The 16,491-nt window shown below is 71.1% G+C and overlaps 1 protein-coding gene across 1 annotated transcript; it reads left to right on the top strand.

The window, feature by feature from the left end:
* Window positions 1-2,384: 2,384 nt before the first annotated feature.
* On the top strand, window positions 2,385-15,523 carry ARRB1 (arrestin beta 1). Its single transcript, XM_064144113.1, has 16 exons — window positions 2,385-2,775; window positions 6,093-6,123; window positions 6,653-6,713; window positions 6,816-6,860; window positions 7,712-7,908; window positions 9,176-9,235; window positions 9,339-9,406; window positions 10,564-10,699; window positions 11,628-11,712; window positions 12,209-12,281; window positions 12,689-12,826; window positions 13,014-13,097; window positions 13,237-13,260; window positions 13,739-13,809; window positions 14,228-14,279; window positions 15,128-15,523. The coding sequence occupies exons 1-16, from the start codon at window positions 2,756-2,758 to the stop codon at window positions 15,237-15,239; spliced, it is 1,257 nt and encodes a 418-aa protein (XP_064000183.1). The 5' UTR covers window positions 2,385-2,755; the 3' UTR covers window positions 15,240-15,523.
* Window positions 15,524-16,491: the final 968 nt, after the last annotated feature.

Genomic DNA, 16,491 nt, shown 5'->3' with positions numbered 1-16,491 from the left:
GTGGGTGCTGCTGACAGGGGTCCCTGTGGGTGCTGTCCCCGTGGGTGCTGCTGGCAGGGGTCCCTGTGGGTGCTGCTGGCAGGGGTCCCCGTGGGTGCTGCTGGCAGGGGTCCCCGTGGGTGCTGCTGGCAGGGGTCCCCGCGGGTGCTGCTGTCAGAGGGTGCCCAGGGGCCGCTCTGGGAGGGGTCCTCAAGGAGGTGCCAGCAGGAGCAGGGTGGGACAAGGCTGTGGCGTTTGGGGGGGGAGGGGGCGAGGGGCGAGCTGAAGCTCTCCTTTTGGGTGCCCTCCCTCACGCCCCTCGGGATGCTCAGGACCTCCCTCCTGAGCCGCTCCAGTTCCCCCCTAAGATCTCCTCCCCCCGCCCAGGCTGCTCCCGATCAGGATCCGACCCCAGCTGGGACCCTTCCGTACCCAGGAGGTGACCCCCGGGGCGTGGGGGGGACGCAGAAGCCCTCCCTGGGCCTCCCACCGCAGTCACCTGCAGGCCACCTCCACCCCACCGCTGGGGGGGGCTGCTCAGCACCATCCTGCTCCTCCCTGTCCCGACCCGACCCTCCCCTTACCCTGCTGGGCCCCACTGCAGCACCTCCAGCTCCAGCCCCGGGGTCCCGCACTGCACTGCACTGCACTGCACTGCACTGCACCACACTGCCTGGCTCTGCCTGCTGCTGCCTGGCTCTTCCTCCTCCTCTTCCTCATCATCCCTGCCCCCTCCTGCCCCTCCCTGTCCCTGCCTCTTCCTTCCTACTGCTCCTCCCTATCCTTCCTCCTCGTCGTCCCTCTCTGCTCCTCCTCATCATCCTTGCCCCTCCCTGCCTGCTCCTCGCTATCCCTGCCTGCTCCTGCCCATTCTTGGCTGCTCCTGCCTGTCCCTGCCTGCTCCTATTTTCCTCTTCCTCCTGCCCATCCCTGCCTGTTCCTATTCATCCTTGCCTCTTCTGTCTCCTTATTCCTGCCTCCTCCTTCCTGCTGCTCCTCCCCACCCCTGCCTCCTCCTCCTCCCTGTCCTTGCCTCTCCCTTCCTCCCCCTCCTCTTCCACTCTGCCTGCTCCTCCCTGCGCCTGCCTGCTCTCGCTTCCTCTGTCCCATCCTGTCCTTTCCATCCCCCCTGCCCGTCGCTGCCTGCTCCTGCCAGTCTCTGCCTGCTCCTCCCTGCTCTCGCTTCCTCCTCCCAGTGCTTTCCGTTCCCCCTGCCGGTCCCTGCCGTCGCTTCCTCTTCTCCATCCGGTCCCTTCCCTGCCCCTGCCGGTCCCCGCCTGCTGCTCCCTGCCCTCGCTTCCTCCTCGCCGCCGCTGCCGCTGCCCCGCGGGTCGCCGCCCCCGGCCCCGCTCCCCGGGCAGGCTCCCGCTGCCCCCCCGGGCACAAACCCTCGTCCCCGTTTCCCGCGGGCGGGCTCTGATTGGCTGTGGCGTCACGGGGGGCGGGGGGGAGGCGGAGTGGATCAGCCAATCAGAAGAGGCTGTGGCGAGCACGGGCCCAATGAGGGCGTCGCGTCCAGGGGCGCGCGCACCCCCTCCCCCTCCTCCCCCCTCACTCATCCTCCCCCCCCCCCCCCCCGCCTCCTCCTTCCCGCCGGCCCCCTCCCCCCCCGGCCCCGGTCTACCGGGACCGCGCCACGGGGCTGTGCCCGGACCCAGCCGAGCGGTTCCGAACTCAGCCGAGCGGTTCCGAGCCCAGCGTCGTGTCCGTGTCGTCACGTTCCGTCCCCCGCCCCGCATCGGCTCGCCCACCTGGGATGCCCTGCGCAGCGCCCGAGCCGAGCCCAGCCGAGCGGTTCCGAGCCCAGCCGAGCGGTTCCGAGCCCAGCCCAGCCCCAGGGGCCGCCCTGCGGGGCTGCGCCTGAACACAGCCGAGCCCAGCCGAGCGAGTGCCGAACCGACCCCTGCCAGGGACCCTTCGCCGAGCCTAGCCCAGCCCAGCCGGCAGCGCCCGAGCCGAACCGCGGCTGAGCCCTTCCGAACCGACACCACCCACCCCACCCCCCGCCACAGAAGGTCGCGACACGGGAGGGCTGCGCTCGGCAGCTCCCGGAGCCGAGCCGAACCCATCCGAGCCGTTCCGTGCCGAGCCCCAGGGGCCGCCCTGTGGGGCTGCGTCTGAACCCAGCCGAGCCGAACCCAGCCGAGCCGTTCCGAACCGACCCCTCAGAGGGCCGCGACACGGCGGGGCTGCGATCGGCAGCTCCCGGAGCCGAGCCGAGCCCAGCGGAGCCGAACCCAGCCCCTCGGGGCCGCGCAGCCTGGGGCTGCCGCTCGGCTCCTTCCGAACCCAGCCGAACCCAGCCGAGCCCAGCCGAACCCAGCCGAACCCAGCCGAGCCGAGCCCAGCCGAGCCCAGCCGAGCCCAGCCGAACCCAGCCGAACCCAGCCGAGCCGAGCCCAGCCGAACCCAGCCGAACCCAGCCGAACCCAGCCGAGCCGAGCCCAGCCGAGCCCAGCCGAACCCAGCCCCGAGGGGCCGCCCGCCGGGAGCCGCCGCTCGGCTGCTGCCGAGCCCAGCCCGAAGCGCTTCCGAACCCTCGCCGAGCTGTGCCGAACCCTTCCGAGCCCCTCCGAAGCTCTCCTACCGGGGCCGTTACCGGGCCGTAGGGACCCCCCCACACACACTCTCTCCCTCCCTCCCGCCTCGCCTACGCCGCCTCCTCCTCTTCCTCCTCTCCTCCTCCTCCTCGCTTCCCCTCCGCCATCCAGCGCAGTAATTTTCCAAGCCCCGCTCGGCCTTTCCCGGAGGAGCTTCCCGCAGCACCGGCGGGGCCATGGGGGACAAAGGCACCCGGTGAGTAGGGGCAGCGGGGCCGGGGCAGGGGCTGGGGGTGACAGCCCCGGGGATGGAGCGGGGCGGAGGCGGGGGGGGAGCCCGGAACGCCTCCGCTGCCCGAGTCGGCGCCGCCCGGCCCGGGGCCGTCCGCTCCCTGCGGGTCCCCTTGGTGCCGGTCCCCGGGGGGGTCCCCTCGGCAGCTCCCTTCGGCCCCCAGACCCCCCCGGTCAGCCCCGAGTCCGCTCCGGTCCCCTCGGGGTCCCCCCCGGCTCTCCCCCGCAGCTCCCTTCAGCCCCCAGACCCCTTCGCGCCCCAAGGAGTCCCCTCGGTGCCCCCCCCGGGTCCTTTCGGTCCCCCCCAGCAGCTCCCTTCAGCCCCCAGACCCCCCCGGGCCCCCCCGAGCCCCCCTCGGGTCCCCTCAGTCACTGTCCCCCCAGGCCCCTGCCCCTGCTGTGCCCCCCCCAGGCCCCTGCCCCTGCTGTGCCCCCCCCAGGCCCCTGCCCCTGCTGTGCCCCCCCCAGGCCCCTGCCCCTGCTGTGCCCCCCCCAGGACCCTGCCCCTGCTGTGCCCCCCCCAGGACCCTGCCCCTGCTGTGCCCCCCCAGGACCCTGCCCCTGCTGTGCTCCCCCCCAGGACCCTGCCCCTGCTGTGCCCCCCCCCAGGACCCTGCCCCTGCTGTGCCCCCCCAGGCCCCTGCCCCTGCTGTGCCCCCCCAGGACCCTGCCCCTGCTGTGCCCCCCCCAGGACCCTGCCCCTGCTGTGCCCCCCCAGGACCCTGCCCCTGCTGTGCTCCCCCAGGACCCTGCCCCTGCTGTGCCCCCCCAGGACCCTGCCCCTGCTGTGCCCCCCCAGGCCCCTGCCCCTGCTGTGTCCCCCCCAGGACCCTGCCCCTGCTGTGCCCCCCCAGGACCCACAGCTGTGCCCCCCCCAGGACCCTGCCCCTGCTGTGCCCCCCCAGGACCCACAGCTGTGCCCCCCCCAGGACCCTGCCCCTGCTGTGCCCCCCCAGGACCCACAGCTGTGGCCCCCCCAGGACCCTGCCCCTGCTGTGCTCCCCCCCAGGACCCTGCCCCTGCTGTGCCCCCCCCAGGACCCTGCCCCTGCTGTGCCCCCCCCAGGACCCTGCCCTGCTGTGCCCCCCCCAGGACCCAGCCCCTGCTGTGCCCCCCCCAGGACCCTGCCCCTGCTGTGCCCCCCCCAGGACCCTGCCCCTGCTGTGCCCCCCCCAGGACCCAGCCCCTGCTGTGCCCCCCCAGGACCCTGCCCCTGCTGTGCCCCCCCCAGGACCCAGCCCCTGCTGTGCCCCCCCAAGATCCTGCCCCTGCTGTGCCCCCCCCTCCAGGGTGCCACCTTGGTGCCAGCAGGGCTGAGGTTGCCCAGGTGCCAGCCTGGCCTCGGGTGCCCCATGGCGGGCAAGGGGCAGGGCCAGGAGCTGCCCCCCTGGGTGCTGGCAGGTGCCAGTCCACCTCTGCCACCTCACCCACCTCAGTGCCAGCAGGGTTGGGGTCTCCCAGGTGCCAGCCTGGCCTCGGGTGCCCTAGGGTGGGCAAGGAGCAGGTGCATGGCACCTGAGTGGCAGCTGGGGGCTGCTGGGTGCCAGCTGGTGGCATTTGTGTGGCAGCTGGGTGGCATCTAGGGGCTGCTGGGTAGCTGCTGGTGCCAGCTGGTGCCTGTTGGATGGCAGCTGGTGGCTGCTGGGTGCCAGCTGATGGCTGCTGGGTGCCAGCTGGCAGCTGTTCTGTGCCAGTTGGTGGCTTTTGGGTGGCAACTGGTGCCTGTTGGATGGCAGCTGGGGATTGCTGGTGCCAGCTGGTGGCTGCTGGGTGCCAGCTGGCGGCTGTTCTGTGCCAGTTGGTGGCTTTTGGGTGGCAGCTGGGGGTTGCTGGTGCCAGCTGGTGGCCGCTGGGTGCCAGCTGGTGGCTGTTTTGTGCCAGCTGGAAGCTACTGGTGCCAGCTGGGGGCTTCTGCATGGCAGCTGGGTGGGTGCTGGGTGGCACTGGCTGGCACCAGCTGGCACGGGGTGGTTTCCTGCCACATGTCTGCAGAGTTTGGGCAGCAGGAAGGGGGTGGGGGAGGGGCAGGGGAGGCCTCTGCTGAGCTTCCTCCTGCCCTGCCCCCACAGCTGTGGGCAGTGCCAGCCCCGAGCCCGCGGGCACGGCTGGGAGGGCTCTGCTGTGCCCCTCTGCCACCTGCGGGCACCTCTGCGGGCAGCGCCGGGGCAGAGCTGGGTGCTGGGAGGTGGCACCTGGGAGGCCTCCCTGCAGGGGACACCCTGGGCCTGCCCAGCTGGCATGTGTTGGCTTGGCACATGGGCACAGGCTGAGGGTGAGACTGACACAGGTGGGCACAGGGCACCCCAGCCCCCTGTGGCAGCTCCTGGGGTCGTGCCCAGCATGGGGTCAGGGCAGCATCCCTTGGCCATGCCAGGTGGGCAGTGGGGCTGAGGCAGAGCCTGGCAGAGCCTGGCACTGCTTGGTGCCCACCTCCTGCCCACCCTCACTAATCCTCCCGGATGCTTTTAATGGCATTTAGAGGCCCTGAGGGATTATCCCTGCAGTGCCCATTAAGGGTGGCACCGTGCCAGGGGCAGCTCAGCACAGCCCTGCCTGCTCCCTGCCCGCGGCTCTGCCCTGCCCCTGCCTGCAGGCTGTGGGCAGGGGGCAGAGGAGCTGAGGAGGGCACTGGGGGGGGTGGCAGCGACTGGACAGGAGCCAGGGGGTGCCCAGGTGGGCAAAGAGGGCACAGGCAGCCTGGCATGGAGCAGCAGTGGTGTGAGCAGCAGGAGCAGGGCAGGGCTTGTGCCCCTGGGCCGGGCACTGGGGAGGGCACAGCTGGCAGGCTGGGGGCAGGGCTGGGGCCCCTGAGTGCCAGGAGGGCATTGAGGGGCTGGGGCAGGGCACAGAGGAGGGCACCAAAGGTGGGCAAGGGCCTGGAGGAGTTGTGAGGGGCAGCTGAGGGAGCTCTTGCCAGCCTCTGCCCACCTCTGCCCACCTCTGCCTGCCCTTCAGCAGCCTTAGGCCACCTCTCACCAGCCCCTGCCACCTTTGACCAACCTCAGGCCACCCCATGCCCACCTCTGCCCACCTCTCACCAGGCCCTCACCACCCCATGCCCACCTCTGCCCACCTCTCACCAGGCCCTCACCACCCCATGCCCACCTCTGCCCACCTCTCACCAAGCCCTGGCCACCCTTGCCCAATCTCTGCCCACCTCTTGCCAGTCCCTCAGCCCCTCCCTCCCCAGTGCTGCTCCCTGGGCAGCTGAGTGCCCACATGGTGCCCTGGCAGTGCCCTCCCTGCCCATGCCAGCTGCTGCCCTGTGCCTCTCCCTTGCAGGGTGTTCAAGAAGGCGAGTCCCAATGGCAAGGTGAGTGCCCAGGGGGCATCCTGGGCTGGCACCACCACCTCCCCTGGCAGGCAGGAGGTGGGCACTGGGGGGGCATCAGAGGCACCAGCCAGACCCAAGGGGGCAAGGCCATGGGCATGGGCTTGACCCCAGTGTGCCCAGGTGCCACCAGGGGTGGGCACAACTGGAGGGGGTCCAGTCTGGGGCTGGAGGTGCCACTGCCCTCTGGGTGCCTCCAGTGGTGGGCACAACTGGAAGGGGTCCAGGCTGTGGCTTGGGTGTGGCACTGGTTCCTGGGTAGCACCAGGGGTGGGCACAACTGGATGGAGTCCAGGCTGTGGCTTGAGGGTGGCACTGGCTCCTGGGTAGCACCAGGGATGGGCACAACTAGAGGGGGTCCAGGCTTTGGGGGTTGGAGGTGCCACCCAGGGTGGGCACAACTGGAGGAGGCTGCAGCCAGAGAGAGGTGCCAGCGGCTGCTGGGTGCTGCCAGGCTGTGGTGCCCAGGCCGGGGCTGTGCCCTGGGTGACCTCCCTGTGCCCACCTGCAGCTCACTGTCTACCTGGGCAAGAGAGACTTCGTGGACCACATCGACGTGGTGGACCCTGTGGGTAGGTGGGGCTGGGGTGGGCACCCTCAGGGAGGTGCCAGCTGTTGCAGGGTGCCCCTGGCACCGCCCAGGTGCCCGCTGAGCCTCTGCTGCTGCCTTGCAGATGGAGTGGTGCTGGTGGACCCTGAGTACCTGAAGGAGAGGAAAGGTAACCAGGGGGTGCCAGCTGCTGGGTGCCAGCTGCTGCTGCCAGCCCTGGGCCCTTGGGAGATGTTGTCCTGCCCCTTTGGGCACGGAGGTCCTGCAGGGGCTGGCATCATCCCTGCTGCTGCTTGGGCACTGTGGTGGCATCCATGCCACAGCTGCACTGCACCATGGTGGCACCAGGCTGGGGGCACAGGGTGGGCAGGGCGGGAAGGGACCCAAGGTCAGCTGGTCCTGCCCTCACGGTGCCACCACTCCATAGTGCCACCCCAGCGTGTGTGCCCAGGCGGGTGGGTGCCCATGCGGGTTGGTGCCCATGCGGGTTGGTGCCCATGCAGGTTGGTGCCCAGGCGGGCGGGTGCCATGTGGGTGGGTGCCATGTGGGTGTGTTCCCAGGCGGGTGTGTGCCCATGTGGGTTGGTGCCCAGGCGGGTGGGTGCCCAGGCGGGTGGGTGCCCAGGCGGGCGGGTGCCATGCGGGTGGGTGCCATGTGGGTGTGTGCCCATGCGGGCGGGTGCCCATGTGGGTTGGTGCCCAGGTGGGCGGGTGCCGTGTGGGTGTGTTCCCAGGCGGGTGTGTGCCCATGTGGGTTGGTGCCCAGGTGGGTTAGTGCCCAGGCGGGTGGGTGCCCAGGCAGGTTGGTGCCCAGGCGGGTGGGTGCCCAGGCAGGTTGGTGCCCAGGAGGGTTGGTGCCCAGGCGGGCGGGTGCCCAGGTGGGTGGGTGCCCGTGCGGGCGGGTGTGTGCCCCGTGCGGGTGCCCGTGCGGGCGGGTGCCCATGCGGGCGGGTGCCCTGCGGGCGGGTGCGTGCCCAGTGCCGGTGCCCCGTGCGGGTGCCCACGCCGCGGTGCCCGCAGTGTTCGTGACGCTGACCTGCGCGTTCCGGTACGGGCGGGAGGACCTGGACGTGCTGGGCCTGACCTTCCGCAAGGACCTGTTCGTGGCCTCGGCGCAGCCCTTCCCGCCCGCGCCCGGCCCGTGCCCGCCGCACTCCCGCCTGCAGGAGCGGCTGCTGCGCAAGCTGGGCACCCATGCCCACCCCTTCGCCTTCCAGGTGCCCGCGGGGCGCCCTCTGCCCTGCCCGCGGGGCCTCTGCCCTGCCCGCAATGCCACTGCCCTGCCCTGCTGCCCTCTGCCCTGCCCGCGGTGCCACTGCCCTGCCCTGCTGCCCTCTGCCCTGCCCTGCTGCCCTCTGCCCTGCCCGCGGGGCCTCTGCCCTGCCCGCAATGCCACTGCCCTGCCCTGCTGCCCTCTGCCCTGCCCACGGTGCCACTGCCCTGCCCTGCTGCCCTCTGCCCTGCCCGCAATGCCACTGCCCTGCCCGTGGTGCCACTGCCCTGCCCTGCTGCCCTCTGCCCTGCCCGCGGGGCCACTGCCCTGCCCTGCTGCCCTCTGCCCTGCCCGCAATGCCACTGCCCTGCCCTGCTGCCCTCTGCCCTGCCCTGCTGCCCTCTGCCCTGCCCACGGTGCCTCTGCCCTGCCCTGCTGCCCTCTGCCCTGCCCTGCTGCCCTCTGCCCTGCCCACAGTGCCTCTGCCCTGCTCTGCTGCCCTCTGCCCTGCCCACGATGCCACTGCCCTGCCCTGCTGCCCTCTGCCCTGCCCTGCTGCCCTCTGCCCTGTGCCCTGGCTCTGATGCCACTGCCCTGCCCTGCTGCCCTCTGCCCTGCCCGTGGTGCCACTGCCCTGCCCTGCTGCCCTCTGCCCTGCCCATGATGCCACTGCCCTGCCGTGGTGCCCTCTGCCCTGCCCGCAATGCCACCGCCCTGCCCTGCTGCCCTCTGCTGTGGCTCTGATGCCCCTCCCCTGCCGTGGTGCCCTCTGCCGTGGCTCTGGTGCCACTGCCCTGCCGTGGTGCCCTCTGCCATGGCTCTGATGCCCCTCCCCTGCCGTGGTGCCCTCTGCCGTGGCTCTGATGCCACTGCCCTGCCGTGGTGCCCTCTGCCATGGCTCTGATGCCCCTCCCCTGCCGTGGTGCCCTCTGCCGTGGCTCTGATGCCACTGCCCTGCCGTGGTGCCCTCTGCCATGGCTCTGATGCCCCTCCCCTGCCGTGGTGCCCTCTGCCGTGGCTCTGATGCCACTGCCCTGTTTCAATGCCCTCTCCCATGGCCTTGGTGCCCCTGCCCTGTTCTCAATGCCCTCTGCCATGCCTTTGTGCCGCTTCCACCCTCCCCCTGCCACTCCCCAGCTGTGCCCAGGCCCCCCCAGGGCTCTTTGCTCTTCCTTTGGGGTTGGCTCTGCAGCCTCTGAGCTGCTGCCAGGGGCGGGGTTGGCACCTGCTGGCAGTGCCAGGTCCCCTCCTGACCCTCTCTGGCCCTGCAGATCCCTCCCAACCTGCCCTGCTCAGTCACACTGCAGCCAGGCCCCGAGGACACTGGCAAGGTAAGGGGCACTGCCAGGGCAGGGCTGAGGGCGGGCACCTGCAGGGGCCTTCCTGTGCTGTGCCCTGCCCTGTGCCCTGCCCTGTGCCCTCTCCTGCCCTCAGGCCTGTGGGGTGGACTATGAGGTGAAAGCTTTCTGCGCCGAGAGCCTGGATGAGAAGATCCACAAGAGGTGGGCACAGAGGGCACCTTGGCGGGCACAGGAGGCCGCTGGGGGGCTGGGCCAAGGGGAGGGCACAGCCTGGGGGAGGTGGCACCAGAGGGGGCCTCTGTGAGGCGGGCATGGGCTGGAGGTGACTTCTGCTGTGCCCGGGAGCAGTGGGCAGGGTGGTGAGGGTGCCAGGGGGCAGTGGTGTGGGTGTCTGTGGGCAGCACTGTGGGTGCCAGCGGTGCAGGTGCCAGCTGCGGTGCCCTCTGTGCCAGGATCTTGGCGTGCCTGGTGGGCAGGGTGGCGGTGGGCGGGTGGCAGTGCCCGGTGCCAGCTGCAGTGCCCTGGCAGGAACTCGGTGCGCCTGGTGGGTGGGTGTGGGTGGCAGTGCCCGTGCCAGCTGCAGTGCCCTGGCAGGAACTCGGTGCGCCTGGTGGGTGGGTGTGTGTGGGTGTGTGTGGGTGGCAGTGCCCGTGCCAGCCTGCTGCCCTGGCAGGAACTCGGTGCGCCTGGTGGGTGGGTGTGTGGGTGTGTGCGGGTGGCAGTGCCCGTGCCAGCCTGCTGCCCTGGCAGGAACTCGGTGCGCCTGGTGGGTGGGTGTGTGGGTGTGTGCGGGTGGCAGTGCCCGTGCCAGCTGCAGTGCCCTGGCAGGAACTCGGTGCGCCTGGTGGGTGGGTGTGTGTGGGTGCGGGTGGCAGTGCCCGTGCCAGCCTGCTGCCCTGGCAGGAACTCGGTGCGCCTGGTGGGTGGGTGTGTGTGGGTGTGGGTGGCAGTGCCCGTGCCAGCTGCAGTGCCCTGGCAGGAACTCGGTGCGCCTGGTGGGTGGGTGGGTGGGTGTGTGGGTGGCAGTGCCCGTGCCAGCTGCAGTGCCCTGGCAGGAACTCGGTGCGCCTGGTGGGTGGGTGTGTGGGTGTGTGCGGGTGGCAGTGCCCGTGCCAGCCTGCTGCCCTGGCAGGAACTCGGTGCGCCTGGTGGGTGGGTGTGTGGGTGTGTGGGTGGCAGTGCCCGTGCCAGCCTGGTGCCCTGGCAGGAACTCGGTGCGCCTGGTGGGTGTGTGGGTGTGTGCGGGTGGCAGTGCCCGTGCCAGCCTGCTGCCCTGGCAGGAACTCGGTGCGCCTGGTGGGTGGGTGTGTGGGTGTGTGCGGGTGGCAGTGCCCGTGCCAGCTGCAGTGCCCTGGCAGGAACTCGGTGCGCCTGGTGATCCGCAAGGTGCAGTATGCCCCCGAGCGGCCTGGCCCACAGCCCATGGCAGAGACCACCAGGCAGTTCCTCATGTCCGACAAGCCCCTGCACCTGGAGGCCTCCCTCGACAAGGAGGTGAGGCAGGGCTGGCACCGCCTGGCACCGCCTGGCACCGCCTGGCACCGCGCCTGGGCCGCGAAACCCCGACCTGAGGCCTGCCCCTTGGGAAGTGCCCCCGGCCCAGCCCCTGCCATGCCCTCTGCAGGTGCCCCCAGCCCAACCCATGCCATGCCCTCTGCAGGTGCCCCCAACCCAGCCCCTGCCATGCCCTCTGCAGGTCCCCCCAGCCCCTGCCATGCCCTCTGCAGGTGCCCCCAGCCCAGCCCCTGCCATGCCCTCTGCAGGTGCCCCCGGCCCAACCCATGCCATGCCCTCTGCAGGTGCCCCCAACCCAGCCCCTGCCATGCCCTCTGCAGGTCCCCCCAGCCCCTGCCATGCCCTCTGCAGGTGCCCCCAGCCCAGCCCCTGCCATGCCCTCTGCAGGTCCCCCCAGCCCCTGCCATGCCCTCTGCAGGTGCCCCCAGCCCAGCCCCTGCCATGCCCTCTGCAGGTGCCCCCGGCCCAACCCATGCCATGCCCTCTGCAGGTGCCCCCGGCCCAGCCCCTGCCATGCCCTCTGCAGGTCCCCCCAGCCCCTGCCATGCCCTCTGCAGGTGCCCCCAGCCCAGCCCCTGCCATGCCCTCTACAGGTGCCCCCAGCCCAACCCATGCCATGCCCTCTGCAGGTGCCCCCGGCCCAACCCATGCCATGCCCTCTACAGGTGCCCCCATCCCAACCCATGCCATGCCCTCTGCAGGTGCCCCCAGCCCAGCCCCTGCCATGCCCTCTGCAGATGCCCCCAGCCCCTGCCATGCCCCTGGCCACCTCCTAAGCCTTTTGCCAGCAGAGCCTAAGAGGAGCCAGGCCTGAGCTGGCACCGAGGCTGCTGCCCTCTGCCCGCGCTCCCGGCCCAGGGCCCCCTGCCCTCGGCGCCTGCCCTGGCAGTGCCCCTGTGCCCTGCAGATCTACTACCACGGGGAGCCCATCAGCGTCAACGTCCACGTCACCAACAACACCAACAAGACAGTCAAGAAGATCAAGATCTCAGGTGAGGGCTGCCCAGGTGCCCACCCAGCTGCCCACCCAGCTGCCCACCCAGGCCGTCAGGGTGGCACAGGGCAGTGGTCTGAGTGGCAGAGGGCAGCGGTGAAGGTGGGAGCGAGCAGTGGCAAGGGTGGCATTGGGCAGTAGTGAGGAAGGCAGAGGGCAGTGGTGAGGGTGGCAGAGGGCAGTCATGAGGGTGGCATTAGGGACTGGTCTGGGGGGCACTGGGCAGTAGTGAGGAAGGCAGTGGGCAGTGGTGAGGGTGGCAGAGGGCAGTGGTGAGGGTGGCATTGGGGACTGGTCTGGGGGGCACTGGGCAGTAGCGAGGAAGGCAGTGGGCAATGGTGAGGGTGGCAGAGGGCAGTGGTGAGGGTGGCATTGGGGACTGGTCTGGGGGGCACTGGGCAGTGGTGTGGGTGGCAGTGGGCAGTGGTGAGGGTGGCAGTGGGTGGCGGTGCCCGCAGAGGTGCCCATGCCCACTGTGCCCACCGTGCCCGCAGTGCGGCAGTATGCAGACATTTGCCTCTTCAACACTGCCCAGTACAAGTGCCCTGTGGCCGTGGAGGATGCCGAGTTGAGTATGGGGGCACCTCGGGGGGCACCTTGGGGGGCACCACTGGGGCCTGGCAGATGCCTTGGAGCAGCCTGGGGGAGGTCTCCTGCCGCAGGGCAGTGCCACCGAGTGCTGGCAGCAGGGCACAGGGCAGGGAGGAGTGGGGAGGGGGAGAGACTTGGGTGGCATCATGGGGGGGGTGGCACTGGATGGCACTGCAGATGGGGATGGGCACAGGACTGGGGGGGAGGTGGCTGAGGGTGGAGAGCAGCAGGACAAGGAGGGAGGTGCCCTCTGGGTTAGGGCTGGCATGGAGGAGCCCTCCAGGCTGAGGCTGGCATGGAGGTGCCCGCAGCACCCAGGGCGGGTAGTGGGCACCGCGTGGGGGCAGGGTGGCATCTGGTGAGCTGTGTGGTGTGCCCTGCAGTGACCTGGTGGCACCCAGCTCCACCTTCTGCAAGGTCTATACCCTCACCCCCTTCCTTGCCAACAACCGGGAGAAGAGAGGCCTGGCACTGGATGGCAAACTCAAGCACGAGGACACCAACCTGGCATCCAGCACCCTGTGAGGCCCTGGGCACGGGCACCTCCCGCTGGGTGCCCTCCCACCCTGCCCAGCCTCCCCGGCCCTGGAGCAGGGGGCAGGGTGCTCAGGGTGGGAGGGCACCCAGTGGGGTGAGGTGGGCACCGTTGGGGGGAGGGGTTCGAGGGTGGCAGAGGTGCCCATGCCCACGCCGTGCCCCCTGGCGCAGGCTGCGGGACGGTGCCAACAAGGAGGTCTTGGGCATCATTGTCTCCTACAAGGTCAAGGTCAAGCTGGTGGTGTCCCGAGGAGGGTGAGTGGCTGCTGGGCACCAGCCTTGGCATGCGCCCCCTGGTGGCAAGGGTGGCACCCAGGCTGCCCGTGGGGGCATCCCTGGGGGCATCCCTGGGGGCACCTTGACTCATCAGTTGTCTGCTCTGCCCCTTGCCCAGGCTGCTGGGAGACCTCGCCTCCAGGTAAGCCTCACTGCACCTCACTGCACCTCACTGCACCCCCCCTGCCCCTCACTGTGCCCTCACTGCACCCCCCCTGCCCCTCACTGCCCCTCACTGCGCCTTCACTGCACCTCACTGTGCCCTCGCTGCACCTCACTGTGCCCTCACTGCACCTCCCCTGCCCCTCACTGTGCCCTCACTGCGCCTTCACTGCACCTCACTGTGCCCTCGCTGCCCCTCACTGTGCCCTCACTGCCCCCCCCGCCCCTCACTGCCCCTCACTGTGCCCTTGCTGCGCCTCACTGCACCCTCACTGTGCCTTCACTGCACCCTCACTGCACCCCACTGCACCCCCTGCCCCCTGGGCACTTTCCGAGCCCCTGGCTGCCTGCTGGGCACCTCTCTGTGCCCCTGCCCCGCCCCCCCGCGGCTGCCGGCACTGGCAGTGGTGCCCAGGTGCCAGGTGCCAGGTGCCCGTGCCAAGGCAGCTCTCCCGCAGCGACGTGGCCCTGGAGCTGCCTTTCACCCTGATGCATCCCAAGCCGCGGGAGGAGGCAGCGCACAGGGACGGTGAGTGGGGGGGCTGGGGGGGCCTGGGGTGGCATCGTGTGGCACTGCTGTGGCACTGGGTGGCACTGCTGTGGCCCTGCTGTGGCCCTGGGTGGCACTGCTGTGGCCCTGCTGTGGCCCTGGGTGGCCCTGCGTGGCACTGCTGTGGCCCTGCTGTGGCCCTGGGTGGCACTGCTGTGGCACTGCTGTGGCCCTGGGTGGCACTGGGTGGCACTGCTGTGGCCCTGCTGGCCGCTCCCAGGCTGGTGCCCCCTGGGCTGGCAGTTGGTTGCCCCCTGGCAGCTTCCCAGCCCCCATCCCACCTGGCCCAGTGCCAGGCTGAAGCCACCTGGGTGCCCACCCTCCGGCCTGGCTCTGGAGGTGCCAAGCCCCCGTGGCTGCCACCCCCAACCGCTGCTCCTGCTGCTGCTGTGCCCAGCGCCCGAGAGCGAAGCTGCCATAGACACCAACCTGATCGAGCTGGACACCAAGTAAGGGCCTGGGCACGCTGGGGGCACCAAGGCAGGGCCTGGGGCAGGGCTGGGGGCACCGGGCACAAGCGGAGGCTGCATGGCACCCCCCGGGCACCCCTCCCCCTGCGGGTACCCCCTAACTGCCACCTCCCTCTCTCTCTCCCCCCTGCATGGCTGCCAGGAGGACCCAAAGTAAGAGCTGCTGCTGGGGGAGGTCCCCGAGGTGCCAGCCTGGGTGCCAACCCTGGCACTGGGGGGGGGGGGCGCTTGGGAGAGGTTGCTCTGGGTTGTGGTGCCAGGCTCGGGCAGGGGAGCATGGGAGGGTGGGGGGGAGGGGGCACAGGCTGTGGGCAGCTCTGGGGCACAGAGGTTGGCAGCAGCCCTGCAGAAGAAGCCTTGGGGGGCACCGGGTGAGGAGAAGGTGCCCAGGAGGGCACAGAGCTGGAGGAGAGGCCAGAGGAGGGCACAGGGAGGAGCTCAGGGGTTGCTGCCAGGCCGAGGGAGTTGGCAGCATTCTGCTGGTAGTGCCCAGCCTGGAGGAGGCTCCAGAGACGCCTCCTGGTGGCCTGGCAGGGGCTGGCAGGGGCACAGCAGGGAGCTGGGCACAGAGTTTGGGGCAGGAGCTGCTGGGGACAGGCCCAGGGGGGGAGGGTTTGGAGCTGGCACAGGGAGGCTGAGGGCAGAGAGAGGCTGGGCACAGCCTGGCACAGGGATGCTCTCCCTTGGCACTCCCCCTGCTGGCCGCAGGCTGGCACTGGGTGCCCCTGAAGCCCTCCGGAGCCTTGCGAGCCCCTCCCCGCCCCTGCGGGTGCCCCCTCGGGCTGCTGTGCCAGCTGAAGCCCTGCCCACTTGTGTGCCCCTGGCAGCGATGACGACATCGTGTTCGAGGACTTCGCCAGGCAGCGCCTCAAGGGCATGAAGGAGGAGAAGGAGGAGGAGGAGGAGAGGACGAACTCGCCCCAGCTGCACGACAGATGAGAGCTGCCAGCCGGGCACCGCCCTCCTGCCAGCCCCGGGCACCTTCCTCCCGCCAGTCCCGGGCACCCCCACCCTGCCAGCCCCGGGCACCCCCACCCTGCCAGCCCCGGGCACCGCCCTCCTGCCAGCCCCGGGCACCTTCCTCCCGCCAGTCCCGGGCACCCCCACCCTGCCAGCCCCGGGCACCCCCACCTTGCCAGTCCCGGGCACCGCCCTCCTGCCAGCCCCAGGTACCTCCCTCCTGCCAGCCCCGGGCACCTCCCCCCTTGCCAGTCCCGGGCACCGCCCCCCTTGCCAGTCCCGGGCACCCCCCCCTTGCCAGTCTCGGGCACCTCCCTCCTGCCAGCCCCAGGCACCTCCCCCCTTGCCAGCCCCGGGCACCCCCCCTTGCCAGCCCTGCTGCCCACCACCCACCCCCCCTGTGCCAGCTGTGCCACCCACCCCACACGCAGATGTTGGCACCCCTGCTGGGGCAGGGCAGCAGATGGAGGAGGGGGTGCAGGGTGGCACACAAGGCCTGGGCTCAGCACCCCCTGCCCAGCCGGTGCCAGCCCTGAGCCCTCTCTCTGGGCTCTGTACCAGGCCAGTCTGCCCAGGCTGCTGCTGGGCACAGGGCTGGGGGCAGCTTGGCCCCTCCTGGCAGCCCTGCCTGGGCATCCTTGCTCCCTGCCCCCCCCATGCCCCTCACCCTGGCATTGACTCTCTGGGCGCTAACCAGGAGCTGCCCCAGCTGGCAGTGCTGGGTGCCCCTGGTGTGCCCCTGCCAGCCTGACCCAAACCATGCCATGGTGCCCTGCCCCCCTCCCCCCTCCGGACCCTGGCAGTGCCTGGGAGGGGCAGGGCACCCCCTCAGGTGCCCACCCGTGCTGGGTTGGCATCTGGGCCAGGCCACTGCACTTGAGGCTGTGCCCCCTTAGTGGGGGTGGCAGGGCAGTGCCCCCAGAGGGCTGTGCCCATCAGCTGGGCTCAGTCCTTGCCCTGGGGGGTGCTGGGGAGGGTTTGGATGCCAGCTGCTGGCATGGCTCCCCCCCACCCCCAGCAGGGGCACCCCCCAGGGACCTCTGCCCCCTGCCCAGGCTGCAGCACCGGGCCAGGGAGGGGGCAGCCTGGCAGGAGGTGCCAGGAGGTGCCAGGAGCAGCTGCCCCCAGCGCCCCCCCACTTCCTTGAGCCTCTCTCTGCCTGCCCGGGGAGCAGGGGGGGCACTGCCCACCCCAGCAGGCTGCCAGCAGCTGCTTATGCCCACCCCCAGCC

This window comes from Pogoniulus pusillus, chromosome 6, assembly GCF_015220805.1.
Source record: "Pogoniulus pusillus isolate bPogPus1 chromosome 6, bPogPus1.pri, whole genome shotgun sequence".
In the NCBI taxonomy this organism is placed as follows: domain Eukaryota; kingdom Metazoa; phylum Chordata; class Aves; order Piciformes; family Lybiidae; genus Pogoniulus; species Pogoniulus pusillus.
The sequence above is the reverse complement of the archived record's forward strand: the minus strand, read 5'-3'. Positions and strand labels throughout refer to the sequence as shown.